The sequence below is a fragment of the Python bivittatus genome, unplaced genomic scaffold (assembly GCF_059951505.1).
Source record: "Python bivittatus isolate LINGU-HERP-01145 unplaced genomic scaffold, Pbiv_v1 ctg000320_np1212, whole genome shotgun sequence".
NCBI lineage: Eukaryota > Metazoa > Chordata > Lepidosauria > Squamata > Pythonidae > Python > Python bivittatus.
In genome coordinates, this window is record NW_028277052.1 from 11,031,378 (window position 1) to 11,059,094 (window position 27,717).

Genomic DNA, 27,717 nt, shown 5'->3' on the forward strand with positions numbered 1-27,717 from the left:
AAGAGATCACCAGCAATGACACAGCAGCTGTTTTCCTTTTGTGAATGACTAACTAGCGGTTGTATCTATGAGGTAAAGTAGTTTTAGCCTCCAGCCATGTGGTAAAGCCAATGTTATTTCATTCCCATTCTTCTACTTCCCTGTGTTTAGGGGTGGCTCTGGGTTTGATAGGGGCAAAAAGGACAGACTTATCACATGTGGAGTTTTCAAATGTGTCTCATAATGTGAGAAAAGTTACCACACAATAAGCCTTTAAACAGTTGCCCTCTAGTTCCAGGAGACTCATTTCAGCCATGCGGAATTCACATGGATGTCTTGTCCAGTGTACCAACCATGATGTAAAATTCAAGCCCTAGTGGGCAGTGGGTTTTTCCATGAAACATATTACAGTCTTCAATCCCAGGCTGTGTGTCCATTCTGTTAATCTCAGATGAGCTGCAAAAATGATTGCTTTGTCCTTAACATAAAGATAGGTGCATTAGGCAGAAGGCAAATACCATTTGTGATGCAGATACTATGGAGTATAAGCTTGAACTGTTGTCCAGTGCTCTGATAAAAGAATGGGGATGCTACAAGTAAAGTATTATGATTGAATTGCAATCCCCAATGGATCCCCATTGAATTCAAGGGTACTTCTTTTTGGTCAGTTATACTTAGGATGAAAATCAGTTATACTTAGTAAATATTACAGAATATTTACTTGGGAGAAATGCTCACAGCAAAACCCATCTATGTGTAACATGGACAGGATTATAATGGAAGCCTCAGTACAATATTGCCTGCAGTTCTGGTTTACCTTCTGAGTAAAAGAGTTAGCAGTTTCAGGGCTCTTATATAGTCCTTGGACCCAAATGTACATGGCAGCAAAATGAGTTTTCTACATTGCTTCCTGTTTTTGAAAACAATAAGAATTCTGTATATCAGTGAGATTCTGGATGGTGAAGCAATAAATGGGAACACTCTTTTTTTGTTAAAGGCTGATGGTTATGTTCACAGGGAAACTCTGTAACCATTTGGGTTAACTGTTTATGGTGGCTGATACATATCCCCAAAGCTTCAGACAACCAAGCCATGATAAAGCAAAGTCACTTTGGGCATCCGTTGCCGGCAGCCAGGATGAAAATGGGATTAATATGTGGTGACAATAGCATGTCCTTGAAATAACACTTGTCAGATGGACAACCTTTCAGGCAAGATGAAATGCTCTGAAATATCAGAATAGTTCACCATGTTTCCTGCTGGATGCTAATCTGTTTCTTGAAGGAAGTGCCAATCTGATTGCCTTGCCTGTCTGTTTGCATACACACATCTACTGCACCCATGAAATTATAGCTGCTTCTGTTTCTTTGATCATTTCTTTTCCCACATGTTCAAGCTCATTCCTTCAGTGTTGCTGTTGAAATGGGCATGCATGGGGAAGTTATCAGCAATTGGACTCAGATGTTCCCCTTGGACTTTTGCTTGCTCATGCTGTCGTCTTGTTCTTTCAAAAGGCTTCTTCAGTGCCTTTTATGTTTACAATAATTCTTATCACAGGCTTATGCTCAAGAGAAGAAACAAAATATAACCTACAACACAACTCTGCAGTGTGAAATGTTCAAGATTCCAATTAACTATTTTACATTGTTTTTGTTCTCCACCCTAAACAGTTCTCTGGTGTGAGTATTGTATTTCAGATTCAAATTCTGCACTAGCTATCAGTTGCAGGTGGTTTTGGTCTGTCACTGCTGCCATTTATTTATCTTTATAAAAATGGATATGTTGCCTTTCAACCGAGCAGGAATCAAATATGTTGAGCCCAAAGTACCATCAAATACAATAAAAGGTCTACTATAATAAGAATGCAGTTGCATAATAAGAAAAGGTAATAGTTGAGCAGATGTCCCATGGGAGAAGATTCCACAAATGAGATGCTACCATTGAGAAAGCTGTCTGTTTTCTCTTGGATGATGGAAACCCATGGAAGAGAGATTCTAAGAAAGACATCCATACTTAGATACACTGATACAGGAGTTCACATATCTGGTTCATAAGCTGTACATTTCTGCTTTAGCTTGAATTTCAAGGTAGGTTCTTTGACATCACCATGTCTTCCAGGATACTGGGACTGGAACACTCACCCAATACTGTGATTTTCTTTAGGTTGTTGACTTTGGGACGCGCATTACATGACAAAAATGTCACCATTAAGCTTATTTTCCAACTGGTAAGTAACAGAAACCTCTATTAAGAGTGTCCATTCTTAATCCTCATTTTACCCTGCTAAAAGCACCATACATTAAGAGGAAGAGATTCTGGGTTCTTTACATGAGCTTGATTTAGCAGAAAACAAGTGGAGACATAACCTACAGTATGTTCTAGGACAGGGTTCCTCAACCTCAGCAACTTTTAGATGGGTGGACTTCAACTCCCAGAATTCTTAATCCCATCTTAAAAGTTGCTGAGGTTGAGGAACCCTGTTCTAGGAGAATCAAGTGGAGAGGTTGAGTTGAAAGGCTATTTTGAAAACATAACCTACAGCTGCATGTTGCTTGATTAATTTGGTCTTTTGTTATTGTGGGTCCCTGGAAAACAAGCAATCCAGTGAAACATTGCAGATCAAATCTAAACCGGGGGGGGGGGGGGAGCCATGTTATTCTGTGTCACCACAAAAGAGGAATTTGGTAGAACTTTTTCAGAATAACCAATTTTATTAAAAGGCATAAATGTTCATGAAGATCAAAGTAATCAACTATTAGGAGTTCAAGTTTGGAATTCCAAACAACTCCAGCCTCTTGACTTCAGCTGCTTTGCTTTGGGAAGAGGGTGTATAGGTTCAAAATGATTGCTCCTTGAAATCTGCCACTCCCTCCCCCCAAATTTTCTTATTTATGTGCCTTTTGCAGGGGAAAAAGAGCTGTGTGACATCTTTTCCTCCTTGTAGCATAATCACTCATTCCTCTAGTTCCGTAAGAGCCTCATCAGGAGCAGATACTTCAGCTCTGGCACTGTTTTAGAATATTCCTTTATACGAAGATGACTCCATCCATTGGAGGGGTGGGGAGCCAAAGTGATGCAGCTGTTTTCTCAATAGGCTTGGCTGGAGCTGTGTTCACCACTTTGTTTTGCAGGCTTTGAATAAAGGATGGAGAACATTTCTGCTTTCCCCAAACTGGCTGCGTAACCTCCCAGATTTCATCTCCCATCTCCATATCTCTGGACTCTAATTAGGGCTTCCATGTTCTTTGAGGGGCCTGGCATCTGGATCAGAAAGCAATCGCGTTGTTGCTATCCATCCGTGTCTTGGAGTTAATGCATATTGATGAGGGAGGCTGAGCCCACGGCTCGTTCAAGCTCTCTGCAGAGAGGGGAGGCAGCCGAGTGGCTAGGAACAGCGCACAGTGTTCCTCCTGTACAGACGGAAAGCTGCTGACTGGTTCCTCTAGCAGAACTGGTTTTCCTTTCTTCTTTCCATCACTTGGGCCTACCGGATGGGATGCTGAGCTGAGAGGAGAGTTGCCGGCACGCTCAGGTGTGTATTTGTGGAGGCTGGGATGGGCAAGAAGACCAGAGGTGTCTCATGGGCAAAGATTTCAAAGGTGCTTTCTCCTATTGTCTGCTATGAAAGGCCCAGCAGATCATACCTTTTCAACTCCCCACATTCTGACCCTTCAAAATAACAGCAGCCTGCCACCGGGGTGGGGTAATTTTGCTGCCTGTAAAAGAAGGATGAGATGCTAAGAGTTCCTGACATGTGCATACATGTTTAGGCAAGTGGGGAGCTGTTGGAAGCAGGGCAGCGCCGTCTTTGCACATGTGAACAAGGTTTGTCTGTTTGGAGGAAGGGATCTATGTGGGATTGCCTCCTTGCCTATAGATTAAAGCTGCATTCCAGGGCTCGGAGAAGAGATGTTTCGTCTTTTGTTCAAGTGACAGCTGGGCTGTGTGATACGAGACGTGTATTTGTACAGGTGGGAAATGTCTCTGTCCATCAAGCGGCTGGACCGAGAGGGAATGAGAGATGTGACCAGGGATATTTGCAGAGACAAAGAGTTGGGAGGGGGTCTCTGCAATGAGGCCTGTAATGTCTGAGCAGCGAGGTTTTTATTTAGAGACTGCATGGGGCAGGTGTACGTGTGCTCCTATGTGGAGGATGTTTGGGCATTTAGGGGGTTATTGGAGGTAACATCATTATAGGCTCATGATTTCTAGCATCAGAAATGGGTGGGAAAATGATGAGTTGTTTCAGAACTGGGAAGGAGGCTGTGATATCTTGTGAAGTGTGTGTGTGTTTTATGCGAGAACCTGTGAGAGAGGCTGATGGAGGCACAGCTGAGAGGGAGGATCAAGCCTATATAATCTGTCAGGGCAGGTGGATGTACCTGCAAGGTGCTGTTTGGTTGGTGGTGAGACAGAAGGGATGTTAACGTGAGCATGCTGGGGAAGCTGAGTTGTGCATCTCTGCAGATGGATGCTGTGAAAGCAAAAACAGAAAGGGATGAGGCCATGGTTTGTAGGTGTTTTGCTTTTTCCTCACTGATTTTTAGAAGATCAGCATTAAAATAGGGCTTTGCCCATTTCTACTCCTGGTGGACTGTCTTGTAAGGGAAAGTAAGCTCTTGGTGTCATCCTTTCCTGAATAGCATAACTGTGATGTGGAACATTCTGGGAAGGCTCAAGGAAGCTAGGCCAGGGCTAAAATCAGGAACTGGCATCTTCTGGAGTCCCATGACTTGGACGGGGCTTATGGATGACACTCTCACTGGCCTTTTGGGAGCACCAGCCATGTGAATTCAGCTGCCCTCACGTTGCCCCCGGTGTAACATCTCTCTGGGAAATGGTATTCAGTGGATTATAACAATGGATCTCAGCTACCTTAGGTTGTTGCTGGCTGATGGCCACTGCTGCCAGTACCTATCAAAAGAGAGGGCCCATGACAGTGCTTTTGCCCATCATCTCAAACTTGGAGGCAGCTCTGTCTAAGGACAATAGAAGACATGGCTTTTCCATCTAGGCCTCTGAGCCTTGCATTTCATAGTTGGAAATAAGGTGTATTTATGAAATTGTCCTAAGGATTAGCCATTGTAAGAGGGAAATATGAGTTCACTGAGTCACCAGCTACAAGTCATAATGCCTGTTTCTCCACTCACATCTTATAACATGCGCATAATAGCGATATACTTAGTGGGGTTACTGTATGAAAGAGAGAAAGAAAGAACATCCTTACTGAGCCTTTAATGAACTTCTACAAACTCACTCCCTAATAATTCACTCTCCCTATGTTGTGCTTAGCTTGTTTCGGAGATGCTAAAATGTGGACTACACGTTTCTAGAGCTAAAACTCGGCTCCCTCCTCAGAGTCACGAGAAGTTAAATTACAGAGTGGGTGGTTGACTGTGTTTTTTTTCCCAGTTGCAAAGTGAGCTCATGTTGGGTGGTGCATGACTTGAAGCTTGCTTTACAGAGATGGGTTCTTGATTTAAAAATGTTGGATGGACTATTCAATCCAAATCCAGTCTAATGATAGCTGTCAGAAGGGAGAGCCAGGGGCCTTGAACGTACCCATCAGCCGTTACTATGGTAGACTGTGCAAATACACAACTTACTTGGTTACAGTCTACCCTCTGATAACATAATGTAATATATTTCTATTGATAACATAGCAATTATTTCAAAATTTGCATAGGTAAGTATACATTAGCATAAGTAAATACACATTTCTTTTGTTTTCTTTTTTGATGCTGCAGTTCCTCTCTCTTTTGGGGGAGATAGAAGCAGCCCCCTAAGTGCCTAGCTTGCTATTTCCTATCTTGCATTTGCCAAGATGCATTCTGAATGGCTTCGAACTTACTAAAACACAATTTTTCCCCTTGCACATCTTTATCCCAAAGAACAAACACCGTCTTGGCTTTTAAGTTGATGGATGATGAGCTACTGTAGGGCCAATCAATTTAGCCTAAGCCTGATGCAGCAGAGCAGCGTTTTCCAACTTGGGGGTCTCCTGATCTGATTGGGAGGAGGGGTTAAACTTCTAGCATTCCTAGCCTGTGTGGAATTCTCATTCGGGAAGTTCCGATAGATTGCTACATTTTAAAGAATGCACGGGACTTCTGCCAGGTCAGATAGGAGATATGGTTTGCTTGCTATCTTCCCCTGTAGTAACACATGGCTTGGTTTGCTTGTCTGAGTCCCCTGAATGTACTTTCTCACGCGGCCAAGCTGCAGGATCATCAGTGAGTGATCTTGCGGTTGGGAAGTTGGAAAACGTGTCTTGTCACAAGTTGGCATGATATTGACTCGTGACCTTGGATGACTTTCTCTGTGTCAGTCTTCCTTCCTTTCCTTCAATGAGCCACGTCCTCCCAGTCTCTGCTCTTAATTCATTGGCCGACAAAGAGCCAATAAGCAAGCAGGCAGCAGTAACAAGGAAGAGTGGGGAAAAAGCTGCAGGTCCATGTGTACCATGCAGCCCTCCATTTGGAAAGGCAAGCCTTAGTGCATGCCAACCCTACGAACCACTGGCACTGGGTGATGGTCCTTGGCTTCTTTCAACTTTATGTCTGAGAAGGAGTTGTGCTGATTGTCATGAACCCAGAAGCCATAAGGCTTTCCTAAATAACAGCATGAGAAGAACCCCCCAGAGTGAGACATTAAAGTGTGTCTTCTCCAAAAAATACAATGAGAGATGTTTTAGGATTTTTTTATACAGAGAAGGACAAAGGGAAATGGGTGGCAATGCCATGTAAATTACAGATTTTGATTCTTATTTCCCTTTGACTTCTACCTTCAGCTGTTTTTGTCATATCATACTGACCAAAGGGAATTGGAAGCTTATGTGAAATGAAGCAGTAATTGGAAGGTCAGTTTCTGCTTTGTTGCCTGACCAGAAGCTGAGTTTCCTCTTGCATCTGGAGGTCAATTTAGTTAGAATAAAAAATAGAAGGAGTGGAAAGATCAGTGATTGATAATGTGGGTAGCAGGAAGAATCTCTGAATGGCCACAATAGTGTCAGGTCTGCTGGGTCAGATGGAGTTGTCTTGGAGTTGTCAGGTGGAGCTATGTGCAAGAGTTCAGTATAGGAATAATGAAAGCTGTTGGTGCTATAGAGTCATAAGTAGGGCACAGCTATTGTGGGAGCATTAGGGCAGATGGAGTGAAGAGAGGACAAGTCACAGAACAGTAGGGATGTTACAGATTTGGACATCAGTGCCTTGGCAGAATTGCCTAGAGGACTCTTCAGCTATAACGCAACTTGTTAGCCTTCAGGGATACACCCCATTGTATTGCTAAGAAGAGATTAGTATCCTCTGTTTTCATGCTGGCCCTGAGGAATGTTTCCTCTGCAGAGAAGAAAAAGGGATGGAATAGAAATTTTTGGAAAAAGTACTCTTTTCTGACTTTTGTCTTTTTTATTTCCTTGGTCTTGATACTGGTAGAGGCCAGCATGGAAATAAACCAGACTGGCGGAGAAGGGATAGGTCCTTTCTTGGCCAGCCATCTGACCCACTGTGCATGAGTTCCTGATTGCCTAGGGATTTCAGGTAAGTTAATATAGGTTATCTTAGGCTGGGCACTGAACAGAGATAATGCTACCCTAAGCAGGTAGGATGATGGTGATGTGGTTTTGATTCATGAAAGAATAAGGAAGTACAGAGAACAAACAAAACAATCACTTCTTTGACTGGTGTTCTTTGGAAATTTGAGTCCCAGTCAGGAACGTAGGAATTATTCCAAGTAGCATCTTAAGATATAACATGTGCCCAGCAAGGTGTCTTTTTTATCCACACCTTATATACCTGAAATATTTAGTCCTTGTAAAAAGGTGTTTAATCTGTCTGTCATCCTCCCTGATACTCCAATAACTATGGTGATGACTTTGCAAGATCTTTCCCACAATCTGTCCATTTTGATGATTAGAGTTCTATATTTGTAATTTTTTCCAGTTGTGCTTCCTTGATTCTGCCCTCCCTGGGTGTTGCCACATCAACAAAAATTATTCTTTACTTTTCAATTATTGTTAATAGCTGATGCATTGTGTTCTAGATGGCAATCAGTTTGCTTGGGAAAAGAGCATAAAATTTTAACATCATCATCATGTTTTCATATCAACAATGAAAATGTAATTCTTGCATAGATGCCATTATTATTATTATTATTATTATTATTATTATTATTATTATTATTATTATTATTACTACTGTTGTTGTTACTGCTATTATTCTCATGCCTTGATTGCAAGAACGTCTCCCACAATCTAACTCTTTTAACTGGAAGGACCTGAGACTATCTAAATGCAATGCTTGCCCTGTGTCATAGAGCTGTGGTTTTTCAACCTGAATCCAGTCCATGTGCAACCAGAGACAGACACACAGAGATACAGAATAGGTATTGCTTCCCTTCCATCCCGTGCTGCTGATCCAGAGCGGATCATTAATACATATGAATGTCCCACATTTTGTGGTAAAACAGTGCATGCAAAATATCAGCGAGGAGCTGTCTGGAGGGCCACCTGGGAAATCCATACATTTCATTCTGAGTTTCATGAACTGACAATCAAGGCGTTGCTTATTCAAATCAGCTTGGCTTCCAAGAAAGTTGCAGAATGCTTTAGATTCATCTGCAGATCCTTGAAATGACAGCAACAGTTGTTCCTTTGTGCCCCAAGGTGGGGGGAGGGGGGAGTTGTCACAGCAACAGATCTGCAGCCCAATCACGATGCCTTTTCTTTGTAATGACTATGGTGACAATAGAGCAATTTTAATCCAGAAGGAGAGCTGAGGCTCCCATCCATCAATCAGCAAAGAAATCTAGAGGGAGTGAGCAGACCCAGCAGGCAGCTTCTTTTAAGCCCTGCTTTACAGAACTTTGCCTTAGTCTCAGGCTGGGGTGGGGGATGAATTCATTTGCCAAATTGCGATATTCAAATAAGTTAATGGTTCTCTTCGGAAATTAAATTGGTTCAGCCTCCCCCCACCCCAGCCCCTAACTTTATCAAATCAAAGCAGAATGCTTGGAAGCAATCTGGATTTAGCTGGCAGAAGAACTTTCCGAGGCAATATTATTTGTGTTTTTACTGCCAGTGTCATGCAGCTGTAATTCAACCACTGCAAGTGACTCAAATGTCTTTTCTTAAGGTGATTATATGCAAGATCATGCTTTTCAATTAAGGCAGCTTGTGACTCTGTCTCTTCACTCTGCAGCTTTGCCTTTGCTTTAAAAAACGGGTTTCCCCCAATATTCCTTGTACATGAATTCAGTTGTTTAAACCCGAGCTAGATTTTTCTTTTTCACATATCCTTGAACTGGAGTTGAGTCATCAGAGAATAGCTTTGGGGGGTGGGGGTGGGGGGAGAATAATTCTCCTTCCCTTTTGTTTTTGGTAAAAATGATGGAGTATTGAGCACAAAGGTAGACTTGACTGTATCCTTTAGTAAAATATAATTCAGCTGGTATTTCCAAATGCAGAATTGCATGAGCATTTCCTTTCTTCCTTTTTGTGATGGGGGAGTCATCTGCAATTGCTGCAAAATTCTGCCAGAATATTATTATGTTATAGCCATGGTAGCTATAGATGGGGATTCTCTATTTCTTGCTCATTCTTTTCTCTATTCTTTTGCTTGGTGGTTCTTCTTTCCAGTATGTGAAGATGAGCAATTTCATCTTCAAAGTCATGGAACTTCCTTACTTGGTTCATCTGCTGCTTCTGTTCTATCATCAGTTTTGATGGAAGCTGGCTCTGGTTAGATATTATTACTTCTTCTGCTGTTTGGAATCAGTGGTTTTATTTACTATTTACTTATAAAATTTCAATCCACTATCCCTAAAAACAATTCCAAAGAAGGGTAAAGTTCATTAACCCCCCCCCCTTTCCTATAAGTTGGAAACAAATAACAGTTCAGTAAAAACTCTTTGAAAGGATGCCAGCAAGTTACAGTAGTACCAGTTTAAGTGAAACACTGGATGAACAGGTATGTCTTAGACTGGTGCTGAAAGCTTTAAAAAGCTTGGTGTCAATTGTAACAAACAAGGAAGAAATGGCACAATCAAGACTTATTTGTTATCTTATCATTCTTTCTGTCTCTTCTTCCTTTTTCTCCTGCTATTTTCAGCAGTGAAAGCTTCTGTGGTAACTTAACACCAGGAAGCAAAAGCCTATCTCATTTGCTACTCTTGCACAAAAGTATTTTCCTGAAAAAGATGAACCAAGATAATTCCCTAGGATAAGTTTGACTGCATGCAATGGGACATAACCAATGCTGTACTGCTGAGGTCAGGGTTGACTGGTTGCTACCATTGCCTCATTCCTGTCCTTTGTATTGCAGAAGTCATCCTTCTTCCATTTGTCAATCCAATATGGAAGCCCCTTTGGTAAGCCTGGATGAAGAGTTTGAAGATCTGAGGCCATGCTACATAGCAGATAGGGAAGAGAAATCTCATTATTTTTATGGCTCCTCATCTCAGCACTTGGAAGATCCTTCCCTTTCTGAGCTTGAGAACTTCTCTTCTGAGATCATCAGCTTCAAGTCCATGGAAGATTTGGTCAATGAATTTGATGAGAAGCTCAACATTTGCTTTCGGAATTACAATGCCAAAACAGAGAACTTGGCTCCCGTGAAGAACCACTTTCAGATCCAGGAAGAGGAGGAGAATCTGCAGGATGAAGAGTAAGTCAAGAAATGAACAGTTACAGAAAAGTGTTTCCGGTTAGCACATTCACACTGTTTTCTACTTGAAGACACCTAATAGAACATCTACGGAGGCAATGAGATTCCAGTGTTTCTTCTTCCTTTTTGTTATTTTAAAGTCCCTTTTATTGAAAGTGACCTGTGGGAATGATAGTCTCAAATTATTTGAAGGGCTCCGGGTTGGGAAAATCTGATTTGATATAAAGCATCTATTCAGATAGATTCAAAATTGTTTCCATTGAAAAAAAAATCACAAAGATGGATGGCATTTTTGTGCAGCCTTTAAAGAAAAATGTGCAAACTGATATGTGCAAACTGATATGAAAACAAGCAGTCCAAAATTCAAAAAACAAGAAGCAAAACTAAATTTATAGATTCTATCGTCCTTAGTGGAACAATTAGCATGTTATGTGGTTTTATGTTTTTCTTCCCTAGATAGAAGGGCATATAGAAAAAAAAAAAGGTCAAAAAACCCACTCCTTAGGTCATCTCTGAACTGGATTAGAACTGCTCTTCCAGTAGGTTTTTTTTTAAAAAAATTAATTACTTTTGCTATACAACATCATCTCAGACGGAAATACCAGGCCTACGCAAATATGCCTTGTAGCTCCAAATTAAAAATAAACTCAGCACGATCGACCCACTTGTTTAAACCAGTAAAATGCATTGGATAGTAGAATCTCCTCTTCATGGAGAAGGAGGGCAGTCCAGGGGCATCCATGGGGGGCGGGGGGGGGAGGTGTTTAAAAAAGTCAAGAGGATAAGTATCACCACACAAGGTCCCATCCCTTTTTACATGCAATGTAAATGCAATGCAATGCATGTAAAAGAGTGGGGCTTTATTCAGATGGTCATAGTCTCCATCCTGACTTTTTTGCCCCCCTGTAGACAACTCTGGGCAGTCTTCTCTTGGAACAGCTGTATCAGTTTAAATCAGAGTCAGAAACCAGAACCAAATGTTTGGACTTGCCTATAAATAGCTTTTCTCTGTACTGCAAGCTGAGTTGGCATAAAGGCACAGCTTTATGCATAGCTAAACAGCACAGCTATTTTAATTTAATTTTAAGGATCCGGAACTAAATGATCTTAGAACCTTGCTCCTTTCTAGCCCTAAACTGCTTTTAGATAGCCATATATATTAGAAGGAGTAAGCTTTCTTTTGTTATGGAAAGCAGTTTTGAAACTGAAGTAAGTACAATGCCATGTATGTTTCTAGCTTTATTTCTTGACATTAAATAAAGAGAGTTGTGCTGAGGAGTATCAGTTCTGTTTGGACCCAACGGTTCAATTTAGGGAAGCCCAAGATTCTACATATACATAAGCTGGTCATAGTCACTCCAAGATAGTGAGGTGAACTATATTACCATTATAGTAATTTCTAAGTTTGCATCTTTACAGATGAATTCACATAGTCAACTTTTGTGCAGATTTGTGTCTTTGTCCTCTTTTCTGGTGATGCATTTCTGCTTTTATTATTAATTAGCTAAGTGTTAGTGGCCGCATTAAGATGGCAAATCATTTAAATGTTTCTGTTACTGTTTCACAGTGATCAATGTACATAGTTTATACACATTTGGAAGGCAGGTGTGGCCAGCAATAGTTGAGTGCAATATTTTGTCTGCCCAAGAAAACCCAACATCTCTTTCATGAACAGAGGCATGACTTCTCTTTGTGTTGCACAACAAGGAACAGATTTTCATAATCTTTGTTCTTCTGGCTGTTGATCTGTTGCTGCCCTGCTGAACTCCATGCAGCTGGGAGGGTTTAGGGTTTTGATCTTTTTTTTTTTTTTGGCTTGACCCCAGATATGCAGTTGTTTGCTTTTTTCCTGAATAGACACATTGTTTACTGTTATAAAGAGATGCGAACAGATCTGAACTTGTCCAAAATTGGGATATTAAAAATGCATTATCAGATAACAACTCTAGGCCTGATCCAACTCTTGCAGAAATCAGTCAGAAAGCTCTTTAATGGGAGAGCTGGATTCTAGTGGAGGTCACCCCATGGAATGGGGTCCTGACATTGTTCTGTGAACCCCAACTCTCCTGTTTGGGGAAATAAAGTGGACTTGCTTGCCTAAGAGCCTAGTTCAGACATATGAATCTCCGTCTGTTAGATCAAGATCTGCCCTATCATCTTGCTATTAGGAGATTTAACTGTAATGCCATCAGTTTCAAGAAAGACTCAGGCCTGTTGGCTGCAGAGCAGAGGTAATTCTAGTTCCTTTCTTTTCACTGGAAGTGTCAGAGTATTGACAGGGACTCTTCAGTTTTTAAAATAGAACCAGTTGCATCCAGTTGAATCACCATGACTGTCAGAACCAACCAGGCTGTTGATTCAGTAGGTGTACATTTTGTCGTCGTGATGACTCAATCTGAAACAGAGAAAATGCCACTGTACAACAATTGATCTAGCTCAGTTCTCACCATCTACTTGTTCCTCCTTTTGGAGTTTGAATGGGAGAAGGCTGGAAACTGTCACTCAGTCAGCCAACGACTGTCCTTGGTTCTGTGGTTGGATTTTACTTGGTCAATCATGCAGCAAGTGAGGATCTGCCATTCATATTCTTTTGAATGAACAACAGCTATGAGCCATATTATGACAATTGCCTTAATAACTACAAATATTAAATAAAACCACACAGGCAGTAGCCATCTACAAAATGGAATAAAAGCCCCCACCTTAAGCGGCTCCAGCAGCTATCATCAGATTAAAATCCACAAAATATATTTTTGGCTAGGAAGGGTAAAAGTAGCCACTGTACAAGTAATGTAATATGAGTAACGATGTTTAATAAGAACAATATAGTAATAATAATAATCTGACATAAGAGACAGAAAAGCAGTTTATTGTAGTCCATGGCTAGAAAACAAGGATAACCAAAATATATATCATCCCAACCCACAGACAGGAAAAGAAAAACAAACAGAATCATTTGGGAAGAATAAATCAATAGTTCTCAAAAGAGACCAATGACAAGGGAGAACTTTTCCATTTGTCTTTCTCTAATACCTATTTATCTTAGTTACAGTGATTGATTTCATTTCTTTTTCACTCTTTCCTCCACATATTAAGTCTAAAGGGCCAGATAACTGCTGGTCTTAAGAGACTGATGAGGTGGGTCTCACCTTCTCTCCCTCTCCCTTTCACAGTCAGAGGTAAGGACAATCCCGTCTCCGGTTGAGTCATAATTTATCACACGCTCCCATAACTTTTTAAAATAAATTTGTTCACTGTCTCCGTATAAACCATGTGATGAAATACATAAGTGAGAGATGTCTTCTACTCACAAATATGAAGATGCAGGTCAAAAAGCATATTGTGATGCTTCCATCTGGAATGGGGTGACCAGTCTTGGGTGATTTCCGAAGGATATTCTAGGAATCTCTTAGAAAACATGCAGGAAGATGAATACTTTTATGGACATGGACTAAAGCAATCTTTATTGGTTAGGTAGATCTCTGCCCAAGATTCTCTGATGTTCCTCCTTGCCCCACCTCCTGATAGCTATGTTGCCGTAGAAAATAATATTTTCTGTTTGATTTGCTCAGGACAATGTCGGCCACGTTGGAGAGAATGGACATGGAACCAGAAGATAGTATCCGAAGAAAATATAACGTATTGAATAAATAGAATTGGGCTTAGAACTTAGTTCTTAGCTGAGCCAGGAACCCTCAGAGTAGCCTGGGGTCTAATGACACCTATTTAGGCAGTTTACGTTCTTGGCAGTTCTGCTCCTTGGCTGTCCAAACATGAATAATAGAGATCAGACTCACAATACTGAAAACATATGAATTTATTACTGCTGACCTTTTTTTCAGAATAGAGAGGTTAAATTAAGAACAGAAATGTTGAAAATAAACATCCTGGTGATTACAGGTAATGGAAAGAACCCAATAATGTTCTCTGATGCTTGTGTTCGAATTCATTCAGTCGTTAATTAGCAGATCCTATAGCAACCAATTCTGTTTGTAGAAGATCTTGATTAGCTTAAGGGCCCTTCCATATACAAGCTTTATTCTGATCCAAGACTGATGCTTCCCTTGATGCTGTGGGGTTCTGGTGGTCTTTCCATGAAGCCTGATTAACTTTAGAAGGTAATTTGCTTGGTTACTGCTCCAGAGAAAACATAACACATTTGCATTTCTTTTTTAGTTGCAGTGTGTGAACTGCTGTCTTGTTCCACTTTCCAGTTCTTCCATTTTTCTCCCCCTCCCTCCCTAAAATGACAGTGCTGGGGTGTTTTGCTGCCTATTCTTTCTGGCTTTATTGCATGCCCGCACAGTGGCAAACACAGCAAGGGAAAAACAAAGAAGCAGACAGGACACCAGCAATTGTTAGTGCTGCTCTGTTGACCAACAGGAGGGAGTGCTGAAGGACTCAAGGTGGGAAAAGTGAAGACCCTCGTAATGTTCTACGAAGTTGTGCAGAAATGCTACTGTTGGGGGGAGCAAAATCACTGCCTCTGCCTTACATCCATTTTTGTGAACCTACGCTTAGTGTGAAATAACGTCTAAGTAGAGAACACCTTCCGCATGCAAGACATCTTGGATTCAGTCCATTATTTCTTAGCTGAAGATATTTTTAATGGTCATCTGCTACTGAAAACCCTCCTTTCCTTTTTAACAGCACTGGGCTAGATCTGGACCGAAGAGATGTAGAATTCAAGTTATATCAGTTCTAGCACATGGCCAGCTTGGATGTATTTATATGTTGCCTGGGATTGGGCCCTTCGCCCAGAAAGAATGGGCAGCTTAGTCGTTGCCTTTAGGCTGTGTTTTGAACTCTGCAGACGGAGCCAACTGCCCTGAGGGCAGCATCTCTGCTTTCAAGACAGCTTCTCTATATTAAAACCTCTTGCTTTGTTCTCCAGGGTTTGGGACGCTCTGACAGACAATTACATCCCATCCATCACCGAAGACTTGAGGGACCCTAACATCGAAGTGCTCAATGGGAATGTCTCCGACACAGAGGTAGTTACCTGGATGGGCCTGTCTCAACCCTCCCCTCCATTACTCATAAGATGAAAAAGGGGGCAACCTTGTGCTGAAGCTCTGTTTAAAATCTAGGAAATGGGAATGGCTGCCTTAAAATGACAATTGGCTGTCATTCCACAAGGAAGAACCTAAGAATGTGCCAAAAACTCTTACAGGATAGCAGGACAGACCTCCCCAGTTTCCACGAATACTGTTATTTCCAAGTTTTTGATGTGTATCCTTAGTTGGAATCATAGGCATCCCTGTCCCCTCCCTCCCCCCTACTTAGTGCAGGGACTCCAACACATAGTCCAATAACTGCCTGATCTCTGCTTCTTTTAAATCTGCAGAATATGAGTGAAATTTAGCTGGCACTGGTCTGGTTCATTAACACCGAACCATTCCATAATGAGTTTGCTGTACAGTAGCTTTCACTGTTGATGTCTGTTGTTCGTTAGCAATAAGCCACTTGATGCTCTGCTCTAAAACTTCCTCTGATGCAATTTTCCTAGTGTTCCCAGTCACAATGGGAATTGTAATCCCACCATGTCTGAAGGGCACCAGGTTGAGGAAGGTGGCTTTAGTGAGTTTCTGAAACATGTTTCTGGGGATTCCCGAGGTCACTTAGAAGCTTTTGGGGGAGACCCACTCTCTGTGAGAGAGTCAATAATAGCAGGCAAGCTTACCAAGAAGATGATCAACTTACTTGGTGGAAGCAGCAGGAATCTAGCCAGCCGACAATTGAAATGTCCCACAATCTTCCTGATTGAAACATTGGTTGGAAACTTCCTGATGGGTGCATTGTGTGAATTCAAGATGGTAGTGTTCCAGCTGGCTGCTTTTGCTACTTTTTAGACCTGGACATGGGGCGACCATTTGTGTGTGTCTGTGTGTTTATACACACAGGCAAACCCATTTATAAGGGGCTCATTGGAATGTTGCTGAGCACTCTCTCATTGCTGGAGTTGCCCTTGTTATGGGGAGGGGGGCAGTGATGCCCTCTTTAGCATTTTTAAAATGGGAGTTAAAGTCTGATAGAGAAGCCCAGTGTCCCAGCTATGGTGGAGATTTGGGTGTCAGGCACAAGAAAAAGGACTATCTCAATCTGTAATTTTTTTTTTTTTTTGCCCTTGAAGGCTTCATTGGCTCCTTTCCTTCTTTATGTAACAAAAAGCTTTTTGTGGAATAAAATTTCTGGCTATGATTTTGCTCCTGAACAAGCAGTTCTAATAACTACAGTGTTCATTTCCAAGGCTGGATCCATGTTTGGGGGACTGCTTTGAAGGAATCTGGATTAAAGGAATCTGTAGTGGGTACCAAACATTCATGATCTCCGTGACAGGATCATCATATGCATGAAGCTCTTGGTTGGACCCAGAGTATAGTCAGTGTCCAGTGAGTGACCAGGTTCTATTTGCAGAAAAACATGTTCCAGACAAGTGGGTTTGAACCCCCCTTAATCAGTGCAGGCTCAAAGGCCCTTTGGAGAGGATCCTCTCCTGTGTAGGCCTTAGGGGACTTTCCTGGTGCTTTCCCAAAGTTAGGAGTTCAGCTCCCACTTGTCCCAACCCACACACCCAATGGCAAGGGATTGCAGCAGTTGTAATCGTAAACATCTGGAAGGTACCTGATCACTCCCCCTGCCATAAACTCATCTTCTGTTGTCAGGTGTGCTATATTTTAACCTGATGATGGAAGAAGTCCTTGGCTTAGAGATGTAGGGCAGTGCTGGCACAGACATTGGCAAGCTAGGACCCTCTTCCAGACTGCTGGGTGCTGAGGCCGCCCTGAGTCAAATAATGTCATGTATTGTAGACTCTCCACTCCAGCTGAGATGGCACTTTTGGTAAGTTACACCTCTAGGAAAGGCAATTTGAAGAACCTTCTGTACCCTTTTGGGAGTACTGCAGCAGCCACCGTTTCCTTTGCAGTGAGGGGGGAGTTACACAATCTCCACTCTAGGAAACAGAGAGGTTTGGAACATTAGCCAGTGCAGCAATTCAGCGGAATAAATTGCTGCAGCCAGGGAAATGGTGAGAGGAGCAAATATTGATTCCCTTTCTAAATCAAAGTTATGAAACAGCAAGGGCAATCTGGGTGGGACTTTTGCTTGAATGGAATGGTGAGCAGAGATCTCCAAATAACAAGGTGGTCTCCCTTCTACTCCCATCCTCCCCTGTATCTAGCCAGATTGCTGCCTCAGCATAGATACGTTCCATTTTCTTTTAAATCGCCTCCCTTTATAGGAAATGCAAGATGACTCAGTGGAATTTGTCTGTTTGGAAAAACTACAGACACACACATACACAGAGATACACACAGACCCCCAAAGGCTAAGTTCACGTTTGAGGAGACACAAGGCAAAGCTAGAACCTCTCCTTGACTGGTGGGCTAACTATGCAGTAAGCTTCAAGGTTTTTTTGGGTTTTTTTTTTTTTGGTCTAGCTGTTACTTTAAATTATCTCAGTGTTCTTGCTGCCTTGCTGTAAGGTCACTGGAGGACATATTGGAAAATTAAAATGGAAACTAGACTTGGCAGGCAAATTTCAGCAGGTATTAATGCTTCTTTGCCGGTTCCCCTAGAACAGTGTTTCTCAACCGTGGCGACTTTAAGATGAGTGGACTACAACTCCCAGAATTCCCCAGCCAGCCATGCTGGCTGGGGAATTCTGGGAGTTGAAGTCCACTCATCTTAAAGTCGCCAAGGTTGAGAAACACTGCCCTAGAAGAAACAGTGATGATGCCGACATTGGGAAAAAATCCCTCCTTTTAAAAGCACTTCAAACAACTGTGGCTTTTTGTCTGTTTATTACTGGTGTCAAGAAGAACCCTTGAAAAAACTTTTCTTTTTCAAGTCTCCAAGATTTTTCCTAGGAAGGTTTTGCTTGGCTCAAGCGATCCCCCCGTTTCTTGGACGATTTCATCTCCCAGATTTTGACCGAAGTGATCAAGTCAAGTATGCTCAGCAAAGGGCAAAAATTACGCCACAGTGCGTGGACGCGTGGGCATGTATGTTAGTAAAACCCTATCTGGATTTTGAGAAAGGTTATGGATCCATTTGAACTTAGAGCTTTATTTTTTAAAGTGAAACAATCTCTCAATTGTATGTGTTGTAAATTTTAATGTGAGATCCCCTCTTCTCCCCATAACCCCCAAATCACAGCAACAACCTAGCTGGGGCCCATACTTGCTACTGAATCAACATGCAGTTTATTTTTTTCCTCCTTTCAGATCCATGAGAAGGAGGAGGAAGAACTTAATGAGAAGAGTGAACACGATTCTGGTATTAATGAGGAACCTCTGCTCACAGCTGAACAGGTACAAGCAACCCCCCACCTTCCCTATGTGAAAGATGGGAAATAAAATCAGAGATTACTTCCAGCTACTGCAGTAGTAGTAGGGGGGGAAAAAAACCACCGTTTTTTCTCTACAGCCTGTTCAGCTGTTCCATCCTAACAAAGAACATTCTTTGTCATTTAGGTGACCAGCATCTTCCCTTGCTCTGCTTAGTGGTACTAAGGAATTGCTTGTGCCAGTGGCTTGGGAAGTTCATAGATTTATGGCCTTAGTAAATGCTTGGAGATGGCACCTTTATTTCTCTGCGGCTGGCATTGCCCACCCATCTTATATGGCTTCAGCCGTTTATTGGCACTTGTTTTTAATCCTACTGGCACCTCAGAAGACAGGAAGTGGATGTTGTATCCAGCGTTCAGTCTGCCTGTGGCCCTGCCTGCAGACTGTGAAAGTACCTAATATTAAAACAGAAGACATTTGTTTATTTTTTTTTCAAGCTGCTTTGAACCTTTTACACTTCATTTTTTAATTTTTAATTTTGACATTTAAATATGTATTGGTAAAGTAGAACAACTAGAAGATATGATGAAGTACAACCAAACATATAACGTTGCTAATACCATCAAAAAAGAACATACAAAATAGTAATTAACTGAGTATCATTTGAAGAAAGTAGAAATATACCCATAAAGTATTAATGTAGAACTAGCTGAATCCTTTAACATATTATTAAAACTGGCCATATAGACCATCTATTACTCCATTTTCTCAGTTTTAATACAGTATACTATTGCAGTACAATAATATTGATATCATATACTTCAATTCTTAATATTCTGTTACTTAGATGCCTTAAAGTAATGACTATAGAAAAGTGGACATTCTGTTAATATTAATTGCAGTTTTGGATATTAATGGTATAAGCATTATGATTAAAAGAATTAATTTCTTTTACTCCATTTGGTGATGAGGCCCTTGATGGCTTGAATAATTCAGAATGCTACTTTAGCCATTATTTCTCTGTCTCTGAATGGAAGAAATTTTTAAAAAAGAAATGAAACAAATCCCAAAGGATTACAAGCTAGAAAGTGCCTTCCCATGTCTCTCTCTCTCCTGTTTTAGTGTGACATTTGCAAAGAAGGATGAGCTTCAGCCCCACATTCTTCCTCCTCTTTGCCTCTTGCATGATTAAGAGGAGGAGTTCAGATGTATTCAGTTTTGTTTTTACTTAACCACAGTGTCAGCAATAACCATCATTGGTCAGCATTAACCATCATTCAACTGAACAAGCTAGTTTAAGAAATCAGGGCTTGAAAGTGGAGTGTTTGCAATAAACATAGTTTGTCTATCCCAGATGTGATAAATCAAATGCATATGTTTCCCAAATCCTTCTGGCTGCATAAGAGAATGTGAATGAATGAGACTTAAGCTTGGTACAGCTCATTCTTACTCATGCATATTAAGCTAACCATGCTTTATTATGTAGTGCGGTGTTTGAGACTAGGGAGATAAGACTCATCTCCCCATTTTGTCTTATGGAATGTACGGTATGACTTTGCTTCAGGCACTATCTTTAAACATCCAACTTCACACAGACATTAGAAATAATGGGAGAGTCGTTTTGCCTCCCTAAGGATCTCAAATGTACTGTAAGGTTTTGTTTTTTAAAAAAAATCAATAAAAAATAGAAGATCCTTCGATAAAGGAAACCCAGGAGCATTTTCTAATCCAACATCTTTCAATGTTCTTAGGCGAAAATGTGTACATTCATAAATTCATAAAGCCCCTCTAAAAAAATCAGCATGATTTGTATTCTAAGGAGCAGTATGCATTCAAACTCCACTGATTTCAACAGAGTCACTGGCTGAGATGGGCAGCTACAGAAATAAAATAAATAAAATAAAATTTCATCTCTGGGAAAATGGAGGAGGGAAGAAGCAACAAAATTGACCCCTGTATTGAATGCCCAGTGGAATATATGTGGTGATTCATAATGTGGTATTCCACACAGTGTCTAAAGAGAAAGATCAAAGATTGTGTTATTTGATTGTAAAAATTTAACTGACATTTTGCTAAAATCAGAGCCCCTCAGTGGGGTAAAGTTTATTGAACTGGGTAGTGTTTGGGTGCATTATGCCATGGTTAACAGCAGCAGGATGAATAATGTGAACTGTGCCCTTGAAAGAGAATAGAGAATGCAGGGGAACATCTTCAGAAGAAGAGAAATAATAGGTAAAACTATGGACAGTTTATTCTCCCAGTGGATTTTGGCAATAGAGTTTCAGGTCATCTTTGTCAGGCAGGATCTCTGGCCTCTGTTTCACTGAAATTGACTTTTATAAATGCACATCTCTCAGGTTTTGCAATGAGTCAACTGATTCCATGCTGAGCCCCCTTCACTGTGCCTCTGGCTTTTGCTGGGTTTCCTGGAAATGAGAAGCAGTTCATTGAGTGGCTGTAATCACCTGCTGTTCCAAGTGATGGTTCTTGCAATGAGGGTTGTCTGTGTGCATGTGTGCATGTGTATGTGCTTGTGTGTGGTGGCGGTCCCTTTTCAGCATCTAAGTTGCTGATGGACAGTTTTGCTTTTTTTTCCTGCAAGGAAAAGTCTTAGATTTTAATTCATTCTAGGAAAGAACATGCTAGATGTTGTCTGCAAAGAAGGGCTATAGACTTTCCCCTCTGGACTCTTGATTATAATCTCCATAGCAATGTTTCTCAACCTTGGCAACTTTACGATGCATGGACTTCAACTCCCAGCATTCCCCAGACAGCATGCTGTCTGGGGAATGCTGGGAGTTGAAGTCCACACATCGTAAAGTTGCCAAGGTTGAGAAACACTGCCTATAGGATTGTTACAGGTAGGCCTTGAGACTCAACCAGCATTTGGACAGCTCCTCTCTGGAAAGGAAAAAGATGTATGCATCAGTAGTAAACATGGAAGTTTACAACTGGAAATCTGGAACTGACCCCCCATCAAATTCCATGAATGAGGCATCTGTATCTATTTCAATTTTCCATAGTAATTTGGAGTGGTGCTTGGAGCCAGTCCTGATTTTATTAGCTGTGGTACAGAGAACAGTAGAATCCTAATCAGGGGAGCTGTAGGATATTAAAGTCCTTTGATCAGGTTAAAGCATAGCCAAATTAAGGGAATCTGTTGCCCTCCAAGTGTAGGAACACTGCAGTTCCTGACATCCCCAGGCAAAATGGAAGCTGTAATTCAGAAACATTTAGAGGGACCTTGTTTTACAAGTTTACTGTTTAGGAACTCTCCAGCTGGACTTTGGAGCCAAACATGGAACCTGGACAATTATATCAATGTGGTACAGATTGAATGGATTCATATATTGCATTAAGTCATTATACTCCTAGCTACAGTTTATGGATAAACCACAACTGGATGGATTTGTACTACATGCTCAGTCTTAAACCAGGAGTATATACCGGAAGGGCCAGGCTCACATCACACTTTAAAACAAAATGACATTATGACTTAATCTGATCTACCAACCCTGCCATAGTCCATTTCCCACAAAAGAGTAATGTTGTGCATGTATCTCAGCAGGTTTTGTCACATCTTTTAAGGGCAATCAAGCAGGAAGAAGCGGGGGCGGGGGGGGGGATAACCACAAAGTAGACTGTAAAAAATTTCAAATTTGGCCAAAATGAGCATATTTATTTAATAGTTTTGGAATATCATCAAGATCAGGTGTTGATTGAACTTATTGGTCCAAATGGTATACTTTGTATAATATGGGAGTGCACCAAGCTATCATGTATCCATTGAGGCTAGTGGCCTGGAGAGAAGTAAGCCTAACCTAGAATCAAAATGTATGCTGAACCTTCATTCCTAGGCCACCTGCAATGATGTCAGTGTATACAGTACAGGGCAGTGTATCAGCCTCCGGCACTAGCAAGTGACCAAATGATGCAGAAAGTAAGATTCCTTCCACTAGAATTCCTGCTCCAAGATAGCTCAAAGTGGGTATAAGAATTGCATTCTGTGTTTCAAGTGAACACAGCCAGAGGATTTGAGGATAACCGGGCTGTCCCTAAGTGCTCAGGGATTCTGGATGACTCCTGAATTTTTATAAATTAGTCACTGATCTCTCATCACAGCTGAAACCATAGCAGAATTAGCATAACATCTTGTTCAGAAAGGAAAACAAACAATATGACAGAGTGCTAGGCCGTGCAATATTTTTCCTTGTGATGACTCGGAAGACTGGGTTTGTGCAAAATGTAATCGAAGGGGGTGGAATGGTAGAAATGCCATTCAGAGTCTCTCTCAGTAGATAATTCTGACATCTATCTACCTGTCATCTATCTATCCTGACATTTTCATGTGTTCCTATGTGTACGCATGGAGGCTTTGATGCAGGACATGCACACAGGTATGCACGCACACATGAAATTATAAGCAGGCAAAAATAAAAAAGATATAAAATATTGCAGCACCACTGTGGGTGGGAAAGGAGACAAAGACTATCAACCCAGGCTTCGTTAACATCAAGACCTGAAGTTACTGGCTACTTCTGCCTTGGACGTAATGCAAAGAGAGCGCTTCTCAACATGGAGGTCGTATGGTTTGCGTGGCAATGAAGAAGTGTAGCCTGCCTCCACATAAGACTACTTGTTCAGATTGCTAAATATTTTTGAGGCCTGCCATGATTTTACTGATGTTACTTAATAAGTGCAAGCCATTGAGAACAGTAAATGGATGTGGGGCAATTTGCCTCTTTTATGGCTAGTGCACAATTTATGACAACGTAACAAATTGCACAGCATCTTGCTGAGACCATTTCCCATTGGCCAATTGCACAGATGATTCAAAGGAAATACATGTTATGAAACAAATCCATTGTATCCGTTTCTTAGCATACAAGACTTGGGGCTGCATTACACGTTCCTGTGGAGCAGAATTGCTAACTTCTGCATGATGAGACGTGCCAGTCTATCCCAGTATGGATCTCTCCAGCCAGATATTTGGACTGCAACTCCAGCTGTCCCCAGTCATAGGTCATGTTAGCAGTGGCCATTCAGATAGTGGGAGGTTAGAAAAGACCGTGTTAAAGAAACTTGGTGGATTCTAGATATTCAGGCAGGAACCGGACTGGAATGTCATGTAATTACCAAATTTTGGTCAGTTTTCAAGCTAGCTGTTCCCTCTGTGTGTCAACTTGTAGTCTCTTATGCTCAGCCTTGATATCTGTCCTCTGTTTTTCCTAAATTAAAGCAGATTTCAGAAGGTGAGGCAGAAAACATCTTGAACTGTTTTAAGAATGTACATCTTTGTAGATTAGTCATCCCCAGCCTAAAGCATTTCAGGCAACAACTACCATTATTCAATGCTGGTGTGACTATAATGGCCTTTCCAGATGGTGCAGAAGATAGTTTTACTCACACAGGGGCCATGAAGCAGGAGAAGGCTGTCTTAGATTATAAGCCATTACAGCCAACTGTAAGTAAACTGTTTGAATAGTTTTGGTAGGAAGCCAATAAATAAAAGAGCTAGAATGTAATCTTCATTTATTATTTCATTACTGTATGTATGCCTTTGTGATAATTCAGCTTCCATTAGAGGTATTTAGATCTCCCATAGCAACTTTTCCCCAACCTGTCATTTTCCAAATGTGCTAGACTACAGGTTTGATGGGCAAAACCAGTTCTGGCTAAAGATTCTGGAACTGTAGTCCAAAAACATCAGTGGGGTGCAGTTAAAAATGTGCAACATTTGGTAAGAGCGTTTGTGTCATGTTTTGGTTCTGCAGTTGGCTTGGCAGCAATCTTGGAAGCAAGATTCAGTCAGAGTCTCATTAATCAGGTCTAATGCAAGGAAGAAGGAGTTAGGTTATAGAATCTTGGGAACAAGATAAGTGTACTCTAGCCCAGTGTTTTTCAAACTTGGCAACTTTAAGGTGTGTGGAGTTCAGCTCCCAGAATTCCTGGCTGGGGAATTCTGGGAGTTAAAGTCCACACATCTTAAAGTTGCCAAATTTGAAAAAATACTGTTCTAGCCCTCATTTATTTCTGAATACATTAAGGCAAGCCTCCGTGAATTGTTTGATCCTCTTCTTCACAACTTCCTTAATGCAGTGTTTCTCAACCTTAGCAACTTTAAGATGTGTGGACTTTAACTCCCAGAATTCCCCAGCCAGCATTCCTGGCTGGGGAATTCTGGGAGTTGAAGTCCACACATTTTAAAGTTGCTAAGGTTGAGAAACACTGCCTTAATGGATGGACTAATGCCTGGCTTGTGATAAGTGTGGAATGTCCGCCATGTTTGTCTACCTTTCCCAGACTTAGAGAAATTCATGACATCTACTCACTTAGTTAGAATTGCTTGAAGGCTGAAGTGAAGGTGTTCAGAGCAGGTGAATCAAGGCAGGTGGCTACAAGGAAAAGGTCTTTTTGGGGGTGAGCCCCTGCTTTTCCCTGGGAGGCATGGTTGGCCTCCATAATGACATCTTTGTGGTGACTGGTGAAGCCGTTTCCCCTTCTTTCAAGCATTTATATAATTGATTTTAAATTTAAGTCATTGTGTTAGCTTTTATACTCTTTATTCACATCTCTGATCTGTGTTTTACTTATTCTTTTAATTGCTGTATGGACTTGTTGTTGTGATTATTTGGAAGAATGTTGTAATCTGCCCAGAGAGCTCAGGTTTGAAGTGATTCAAAATAATTCTAGGTGGTGAACTTCTGTTCCTAGAATTCTTAGAAATGGCCATGGTGGCTGGGGAATTCTGGGAGTTAAAATCCACACATCTTAAAGTTGCCCAGGTTGGGAAACACTGCCTTAGAGACTGCAAGGAGTATCAAGGTTGGGCGAGTGAGCATGTATAGTAAATGTGCGTGCAAGGATTGACAATACAAGTTCTGGGTTGGGGGTACCATGGCTCCCAATATCTGCTGCAGGGGATAGAGGCAGGAGAAAAGTATTGGCCTCGACCTTCCTGGCATTTGGGAGGGCCTTGAAGACATGCCTCTGCCACTGTGCCTGGGCATCCAGCAATGGTGGGGAGCTCTTACAATGGCTGCATTGAGCTCCTGTAGAATGACTTCTGCTCCTGATTGGGGTTTTTCTGTTTTTTAAACTGATTATAGACAGTTTTTATATGTTTGTATATTGGTTCTTTACTTGTTTTTATTGGATTGTTTTTACCTCTTTTGAGCCACCCAGAGTCACTTAGATAAGATGGATGGCCATACAAATCAAATTAATAATAATAATAATAATAATAATAATAATAATAATAATAATAATAATAATATCATCTCCACCTTCTGGTTGCAAGCACCTAGAAGCATTGGTTGGGCATTATCAGAAAGAAAGCTGGACTCTCCTTTCCTTCTGATGATTTCTCTGTGGAGGGTATTGACTTAGCAGCGGCTCTTTTATATCCCTTTATAAAAATGCACTCTCAGATTTTGGGCATCTAAAATAGTGTTTGCAGTATTCCTGACTGTGTTTTTGCTTATTGGAGCAAAGCATTCCTCAGCTTGTAGTGGGTGGTATATAACCCAATTGAGCACTTGGGCTTTTAAAATACAAAGTTTCCATAGCAACATCTCCTTTTCTGATTCACGGAAGCCAGCCATCATCTTTAATTGATTTGACCCGACTGTTCTTTTTGCAGGTGATTGAAGAAATTGAGGAAATGATGCAAAATTCACCTGACCCTGAAGAGGAAGAAGAGGTTTTAGAGAAGGATGACGGTGGGGACACAAGCAGTCAGGCTGATTCAGTCCTTTTGCAAGAGATTCAGGCTTTGTCGCAAAGCCTGAACAACAACTGGTCATGTGAAGGTAAGAAGGTGTGGAGAATCGAAAGGAACGTATCTCCTCTCTCTCTGTAAAGTGTCGTTGTCCTCTGACAGCTAGTTTGTACAACTATCACTGTAGCTTTACCATTTCAGACTGCAGCGGAGGAATTCAGATTCTCTTCTCTGAGAGGGTGGGTAATGCCCAGGCACACATATTTATAAATATTGTATGGCGAACAGTCATGTTTGAGGGAGAAACACGTGTCTCAACCAATATACAAATCGCCACTGGCAACTTCATGTGATCCAGTTCAGGGTAATATTGATTCAGCTGTGTGAAAAAGCCCACTTCTTTCCACTCAGATAGCGAGGAGGTTAATGGGGTGATGATGCTAGAATTGCACGATCTACCTTCTGCTTCCAGAAGCCAAACTGCCAAGTGTACAAAACTCAATGAAACATTTAGCAGAGACAGACCTCTTTCTGTTGTGCAGCTGCTAACATTTCCCTTCGGCTGTCTTGTCTTTGTAAACTTGTAACGTGGGTGAGAACGGCTTGTTTCTCTGATATGCAGGTCTGTTGGGGTTATTAGGCATTGTCTGCCCCCAAAGTGGAATTGCACCAATGAAAAAAGAAAGTAACGATATGGATTTGCACATAAATGACAATATTCTATTCTATTCTATTCTATTCTATTCTATTCTATTCTATTCTATTCTATTCTATTCTATTCTATTCTATTCTATTCTATTCTATTCTATTCTATTCTACCTTACCCTACCCTACCCTACCCTACCCTACCCTACCCTACCCTACTGTCTGCAAGGTCAAAGCAAACATAAAAATGGCTGGAAGTTTGATTGCATTGTTGTGGCTGTCGTTGCCACCATCTTGACTTTTTCGACTGTGCCCTGTGGATACCCCTAATTCTATTCTGTTTGCGTGTGGGCATGGGTTTGCAAATTAGAAATTGTTTCCATGATTTAAATAGCAATGCAATACAGATCTTACGTAT

At 41.2% G+C, this 27,717-nt stretch overlaps 1 protein-coding gene across 3 annotated transcripts in view; it reads left to right on the forward strand.

Moving 5' to 3' along the window:
- The first annotated feature begins 3,371 nt into the window (after positions 1-3,371).
- The window catches only part of FEZ1 (fasciculation and elongation protein zeta 1), a 32,283-nt gene continuing 7,937 nt past the window's right edge, over positions 3,372-27,717 (forward strand). For 2 of the 3 annotated variants that reach the window (XM_088139088.1, XM_088139089.1), the window contains exons 1-5: positions 3,372-3,511; positions 10,302-10,643; positions 15,538-15,637; positions 18,872-18,958; positions 26,577-26,745. In XM_088139088.1, coding sequence (XP_087995214.1) covers positions 10,333-10,643; positions 15,538-15,637; positions 18,872-18,958; positions 26,577-26,745 — 667 coding nt within the window. In that variant the 5' untranslated portion in view covers positions 3,372-3,511; positions 10,302-10,332. Of the gene's footprint in view, positions 3,512-10,301; positions 10,648-15,537; positions 15,638-18,871; positions 18,959-26,576; positions 26,746-27,717 lie in introns of those variants that run through there. The other variant, XM_088139090.1, reaches the window with a different exon arrangement.